This window comes from Electrophorus electricus, unplaced genomic scaffold (assembly GCF_041902795.1).
Source record: "Electrophorus electricus isolate QZ-2024a unplaced genomic scaffold, ASM4190279v1 Scaffold67, whole genome shotgun sequence".
Taxonomy (NCBI): Eukaryota; Metazoa; Chordata; class Actinopteri; order Gymnotiformes; family Gymnotidae; genus Electrophorus; species Electrophorus electricus.
The window spans coordinates 199,493-207,251 of NW_027658784.1; the positions used below are offsets into that span (position 1 = coordinate 199,493).

The following is a 7,759-nucleotide window of genomic DNA, read 5'->3' on the forward strand; positions in this document are numbered from 1 at the left end:
TTTTACCGAGAAGAGTGCATTCTTAACTTGGTTTAGACCTGTTATTTAGTGCCAGCTATGTGTGCGAGAACACAGCAGCCCCTGATGGCATCAGCACCTCCACTGACAGAATTCTAATTGACATACATTGACAGCAACACTGCAACAGGTGGCTTGTGTGAACTGGCAGACAGCGTAGCATTTAGTAAGACCAAGCAATGATTCATTAGACCATTATCTACAAGAAACATTCAGAACAGTACCCTGTGTAATATGGAACAGTAACAGTATAATATGTGTACTCTGGCTATGAAGACAAGCCTATTTTTTGCATATTAGTAGGTTAGCTAATGTTTCATAAATTGTTACTGATTAAAAAACAGCTTATAAAAGGAAAGGGTTAAGGTAGTAAAATGACAAGAAGGCTACAAAATAATTGTTTTACAACAATGGCTAAGTAAGGCCTCGCTGTAAATGTCTCCTTTTACATCTGCCTCATCTAGGAAATGATGCAATTGTTCATGATAGTCACAGATACGTGACTCACATGGTAGAAATATTTACAAAGTGGAAGTGATATTAATTAAACACTGGAATAGTTTTCATAATGTTCATTTTTCTACTTTTTACAATAATGTTTGCATGGAACGTAGGTGTGAGCTAACAGTAGCTAGTTTACGGAGAAGATAGCTAGCTAGTTGGTATATAGCATTTTTTACAACAGCTATTGTCACAAATATAGTGTTATGATCACCTCAATAAATTGGCAATCAAAAATGATAAGATTACTTGGGGCACCTGTAAGGTGCGGCGGCCCGAGTGCCGTAGGGCGAGGGGCAGGATGCACAGACTCTACCGACTGGGACGAACATTTATTAACAAACGACACAATGGCACGCTTATCACAAACAAGGAACATGAAATGGTTAAAGTTAAACAAACACGATACACAAGAATACATCTAACAAACACATTACATTCAGACATTACGCCAACAATAACCAACATCCTGCACACTTTAACACGCGTTTATATACATTAAGGTGCAGGTGTATATACGAGGTGCAGGTGTGGTTACAGACAAGACAGTCCTCCCACTGCACATGGCGGGTCGAACCACGTGAATCGCGGGAGGCGAGCGTTCCGTGACAGAACCCCCTCCCAAGGGGCGCGGATCCCGACGCATCCGTCCAATGAACGTGAACCTCCAGGTACCGTGTACACGTACACACAAACACAGCATGGCAGTGCCCGGCGCCCAGGCGGGCCAGGTGCCGCCAGCAAGAGAGACCTCGCGGGGAGAGAGAGAAAGGCAGCTTCCCTGCCTCTCTCGGGGCAGTCCGGTACACTCCACCACACGTTGCGCCTGTAAACACAAAAGGCGCAAACAGAAACACACAATAGCACCAACACACAAACACAAGGCGCTGTGACGTGGCGCCCGCCGTCCCCGCAGGCTCCTTGACGTGTCCGAGGCCTCAGCGGACACGCGGGGGTGCACGTCCGCCCCGGTTCCAGACATCCCTAAACGGTCCTCCTCTTTCCCGCCGCTCTAAGAGCGTCCCAGAGGCGGGTTGCCTCTGAGGCTTTGGGCAGACCTTTCCAGTTTCGCTGGCGAGTCAGCTGAGGAGAAGGGTCTTGGGAGATCCCGCTGGCTCCACGCAACCGCCCTCTTTCTGGTGGTTGTGGTGCCCCTCGGTCCTCCCTGGCCCGGGCTCAACCGCCTGAGGCCCCCCCCAAGAAATTCCTGGGGCTGTTCCCCTCTACCTCCGGAGAAGACGCAGACAACGGTCCTCTCCCCAATATCCTGGGATCCAGGCAGAGGTGCAGAGGATGTTCATGCACCCCCCGCTAGGAATTACTTTTTTTGTCGAGGGAGAGTGCGTGCTGTAGCGGTTGGTTATTCTGTAACGTGTGCTGTAACATAGTCAATGTTCACTGTATTAGTGTTCACCGTATGTGTTTAATGTTAATCGTTTCTTGTTTGTATCAGTCGTGAGTGATTCTTGTGAGTGCCGTTAGTGTTTCATGTTAAATGTGAATAAATGTTCGTCCCAGTCGGAGGAGTCTGTGCGTCCTGCCGCTCCCCCTACGGCACTCGGGCCACCGCACGTTACCGCACCACTCTGATTAGCAGGGAAAATTAATGAATTAATTATTATTTAAGGACTATGTTAAATCAGTCTTGACTCATAAAGTCACAAGTTCAACAATGTGATTATTACTTCTGAAACCCTAACTAAATAAATAAATATGGCAGTGTCTTTACTTAAAATTCAAAAAAATCCATCAACCCATTGTATAGAGTACATTGTATTAACAGAAAACTTTTTATCCATCCAATTTGTGTTTGCAGATGTCAAAACAATATGGATCCATATTCACTGTGTATTTTGGTCCAAAGAAAGTAGTTGTCCTGACAGGATATCAAACTGTCAAACAAGCACTGGTGAATCATGCAGAAGAATTTGGAGACAAGAGACATCAGTCCCATATTCTATGACTTCAGCCAAGGATTCAGAAAACCTTATTCAGCCAATTTAGATGATGGAATGTGTGTGTGAGTTGATCATGGTACTATTTAAATTTTAATTAGGTAAATTATTTGTTTTTCATTCATTATTTATTTACTTTTTTGTTTTGATTTTTTTCAGAATAGATGGTGACTAGACTTCAGAAGAGTCCTAATAAGGAGCCTCCTGCTATTGAATATATTAGCCCAGGGTAATCTGTAGATAAACTACACCCTGTATGTTAATAGTGACTATGTGGAAATGTTCAAGTAGTGGTGTGCTGCCAAGAACTAATACTAAGGACTAACTGTTTCACATCCTGTTTAAGAGCCTTATAGGAGGGTAGAAACTGTTCATCAGCACAGAATGAGGTAGACTTCAGGAAACTAACTAGGAAGTAACAGAGACAATGACAGCAACAGCAACACCAAATCTAAACACAACTGGCAAACCAAAATAACCGACAAACTGGAAAGCAAAACAGGGCTTAAATAACCAAGACTGATGAAGATCCAGATAAACATTACCAGACACGGGTGAACATAATTACAGCTGGGGATACAGGCTCGGGGGTGGAACAGAACGAAACCAAAACAAGAGCTTGACAAAACCGAGCCAAGTATACCAGGGACAGAAACCAAACCAAGCACGTAAATATGTCGCCGTGGGAACTGCGATGCCTGTGACACACAGTGAGCAGGCTGTGTGCTGGGTGGCTACTGTCTAGCTGCATCATTTTCATTTTCCTCAAGCAGCAGGACTGATGGCTATCCTGTAAGGCTGGAGGTTTGTGGCCTATGATGGATTCTGCAGTCCTCACTACTCTCTGGAGGACCTTCAGTCACTTGCAGTGCAGCTGCAGTACCAGACAGTGATGCAACCTGTGGGTTTGCTCTCTGTTTTAGATCTATAAAAGGTGGTGAAAATGTCAGGCGGCAGGCCAAACCTCCTGAACCTTCACAGAAAGAAGAGGTGCTGTTGGGCTGATCTCACCAGTGTGTTGGTGTGGTTGAACCAGGTGAGGTCATCTGTGAGGTGTATACCGAAAAACTCAACCGACTCTTTCCCCTTGGGATACGTTGATGTATAGGCGAGAGTGACCACCCAAATGCAGCTTCCTGTAGTCCACAATCATCTCCTTCATTTTACTGACATTGAGCTGGAGGATGTTGTCGTAGCAACACTTTGATAGAGCACTAACCTTGTCTCTGTAGGTTGACTTGTCTCCCCTTGTGATGAGGCCTAGGATGGTTGTGCTATCAGCAAACTTGAAGATGATGTTAGATGTGTGTTTGGCTACACAGTCATGTGTAAATGGGGAGTACAGGAGGGGGCTGAGCACACAACCCTGTGGAGCCCCTGTGCTCAGAGTCAGTGTTGAAGAGAAGCTGTTTTCTACTTTCCCCACCTTGGGTCTGCATATCAGGTAGTCCAGTATCCAATTGTGGACCAGGTACCTTGCGTGGGTTAACTGCCTTAAAGGATCTGACCTCCTCAGACACAAAGCTCTCCTGATCTACTGGGAGTTTTGCAGCAAGGGGGATGTTTTCCTCAAACCGAGCATAATGAACATTTAGCTTCTCTGCAAGTGAGGAGGTCAACCCCCCTATCACAGTACCAACTTCCTTTGTAGTCAGTGATCATGCAAAGTCTATTCCACATATGTCTGAGAATTCATTGATGTTAGTGCCAGCTGTGTCACAAAATATCCACCAGTCTGTGGTTTCAAAGCAGTCCTGAAGTGTGAAGGTGGCCTCTGCACTCCATTGATAGACTGATCAGAAAACCTTTTTTCCTGTTTGAGTTTTGTCTGTATGCAGGCAGGATAAGGATGGAGGTGTGATCAGATTTTCCAAAAGAAGGGCAGGGGAGGTGTTTATATCCTGAAGGAGAAGTCACCCAGAGTGACACCAACAAGGGAAACATTAATAAAACAAGATTCATGGTGAAAGAGCATGGTTATATCGTTTGTTATGGATTATGTTGATACAGAATGAACAACTGATCTATTCATGCTCAGCAGTTTTGCATATTTAATTCTGCTAGGTTGTAATGCAGCTTTAAAGAACGCTGATGAAAAAAAAAATCCCATTTAACGCGACTATGTTTCTGGCTTAATACGTAGTTAGTTAGCTAGCTAGCTAGCTACCTTCAGAGTGTGTTACTAATTTACAGGATACACTATGTTTTTGTTCAGGTTTGATAGTTTAACTGGTCTGCTACAGTGACCATCTTGTCAATTGTCTTATTCTTACTAGTTAATCTCAAGTGTGTTGTTTTTACATACATACAAAATATGGTTTGAAATCAATAACGCTCTAAAAGTAGGTATATGGACAGAAACCTAGTTGTATTCGACAGAATCTCTTTAGGCTGAACTGGAGTTTAAAATAGTAACACACTCTGAATGCATCTAGCTAGTTATTAACTGGCAGGATCAGGTTTATATTTCTGTTAGTTGGGATTTTGTTTTATCAGTGTTCTTTAAGGCTGCATTCTTTACAACCAAACATGTGCAAGAATGCAAAGCACAAATAGGCCAATTGTTCATTCTGTACCACCAGTGACAAAACTTTGGAAATCACAAATATAAATTACTTTTCACTGGCTGTTTGGTTGAATAACCCCTTTTTGTGTCCCCCTGAAACAACACTTTCATTGTGTTGTGACTGGATTTGTAGCATTTCTGAAGTTGCATGTGTTTTTTGAATTTGCACTGCATTTCTGAAATGTAGCATATGTTGTCATTTTGAATAAAATGTTTTTGGAATTTGTATAACATTCATGAATTTGCATTGCATTTCTGAAATGTAGCACATGTGTTTTGATGAATGTGTTTAATGTAGTTGCAGCATGTTGGGTCTTCCTGGCCACCATACAAATGAACATGGATGAAACAATGGCTTAAGTTGGCAAGCATAAATGGAACCTTATGATTTTAAGCTTCTTTATAGGTTTTAGCACAGCAAAACTGGTTCCTTAAAAATATAAATAAAATGGGACTTCTTAAGAAAACCTTTTCATGCTTGTTGAATTGGTTCACTGTTAGGCCAGCTGATTAGGCTTGGTATGGAAAAAGCCAGTGGTTTGATGGTTTTCAAACATCTCTCTATATGATCCCTGGTATTACTCAGTTGTACTCTGATGGAAGAAAGTGGTCTCTTATGTTGGCTGACTAATTGATCCCTTCTGATTATTGGTTAGGAGGCTGGAAAAAAGAACTCATTGTTCCATGCACAGAATCTCCTTCAAACTGTTTCCAACCTGTTTGCTGCTGGTACTGAGACAACCAGCACAACGCTCCACTGGGGCATTCTGCTTAATGGCCAAGTACCCCCACATACAAGGTAAGAATTCCAACTGCAATGTGAATATCCAGTGTCCAAGACATTTCTCCAATGAGGAAGACAAAGAGGTGCTTGATGGTGTTTGAGGGTTTACCATGGTTGCTTCTTGTATTTGTTTATATTGTAATATTGAAAGAGTTGATTGCTTTTGTCTTCTTAAAAACACGAGACAATATCTTCTGTTGTGCTCCAGATCAGGTACAACAGGAGATTGACAGGGTGGTTGGAGGCCGCCAGCCAGTGCTGGATGACCACAAGAACCTGCCTTACACAGATGCAGTCATCCATGAGACACAGAGACTGGCAGACATAGTACCCATGAGTCTCCCTCACACCACTACCTGTGATATTAACTTCCAAGGCTTCTTCATCAAGAAGGTCAGGCTGTTAGATTAACTGAGAAGAGTCTAAAAGCAATACAACAAAAGCATGCATAGGATAAAATTATTAAATGTACGTAGGAGACTGAGAGCTGAAACTGGCTGGTTTATAAATATAACAAAGACATGACAAAATGGCTGCGTAAATTTAAATTTTGCACTGTTGTCATACCAGAGAAAGCTGTCACTAGCTTCCTGCTTAAGCTAAAACTGTGATTCTTTCCAGGGAACCTGTGTATTTGCTCTTTTGACATCCGTGTTGAAGGATGAGAATGAGTGGGAGAGCCCTTACACTTTTAATCCAGGACACTTCCTCGATGAGTAGGGACACTTCATTAAGAGAGATGCCTTCATGCCCTTCTGTGGAGGTGCACTGAAATCATTTTCTGTCATTGATCTGGTGCTCCAGATTTCATGTTGTACTTTAAATGTCTGTCTGTGTGTCTGTTAAGGGCGTAGGGTGTGTCTGGGAGAGAGTCTGGCCAGGATGGAGCTGTTCCTCTTCTTCGCCACTCTTCTGCAGCACTTTCGTTTCACTCCTCCACCTGGCGTGTCTGAGGAACAGTTGGACCTCATGCCAGCTGTGGGCTTCACGTTGACCCCTCTCCCCATAAGCTCAGCGCAGTAAACTACTTGGCATAATCCATTCACTTTTAACATGTAAGGGTAGTATTTACATTCAAGGTTGGAATAATATTGGCAAAATACTATTTAAAAATTCACAGGCACTGGTGCAACCTGGATTTCAAAGTTCATCACACGTGACCAACACATTCACATGTAACTCACTTATCTGCCCCAACACTTGGCACCTAAAATTAAACCCTCATCATTCATATTGCTGAGTAACATTCAGTTTTATAATAAATGTATGATTTCTTATATGTGAATGAACCTTAATAATTTACAGTAAATATTAACAGTGCTTTTAGTTTTTCATGCCAAGTCAAGTTCATAGTCATCCCTCAGTATAATTCGTATATACATTATTACAAATGTTTCATCTGACAGTAGTGTGACACATATGAACAACATGGGAAGTCTGCCTCTGTTTTGCCATAATCTTCAAATAAAGTCTAATATTTCTACTGCACAAGGTATGATGCATTTCACTGTAAACACTCTCATCATCTGGAAACATTTGATAGAAATTGTTGCATCTTGTCCTCCCTAAGATGATCAAGTTTTTTGTTAGTGGATTGAAATAGTAGCAATGTATGTTTTAAATTTGTCAAAATACCTTTAACCAGGGCACCATGCTAAATGTAGGGAAATATGTTAATTATAATTGAAGTGTAATTACTTTAAAAAAAGCTTTATATTAATTCAGTCTCACTCAGGTTATGGTTAGTCAGAGTCCTAATCACGTATGCAGGGATTATAAAAATGAAAGTGAATCCTGCATTATATGGTAAATTAAATGTTAATAAACATATATAGTAAATAAACAGGGCTTGAGTATATGGAACCAACTAAAATGAAGCTATAGGTATAGTAATTGTTGTAGAAAAACCACAAATAACATTTGCAGATGCTTCTA

The 7,759-nt window shown here is 41.9% G+C and overlaps 1 protein-coding gene across 1 annotated transcript; it reads left to right on the forward strand.

Annotated features, from left to right (window-relative positions):
• The first annotated feature begins 1,172 nt into the window (after positions 1 to 1,172).
• LOC145656492 (cytochrome P450 2K3-like) lies at positions 1,173 to 6,861 on the forward strand. Its single transcript, XM_081709651.1, is given in 7 exon segments — positions 1,173 to 1,190; positions 5,697 to 5,810; positions 5,812 to 5,839; positions 6,033 to 6,217; positions 6,485 to 6,587; positions 6,672 to 6,812; positions 6,815 to 6,861. Coding segments are annotated over 7 exon segments (636 nt in total).
• Positions 6,862 to 7,759: the final 898 nt, after the last annotated feature.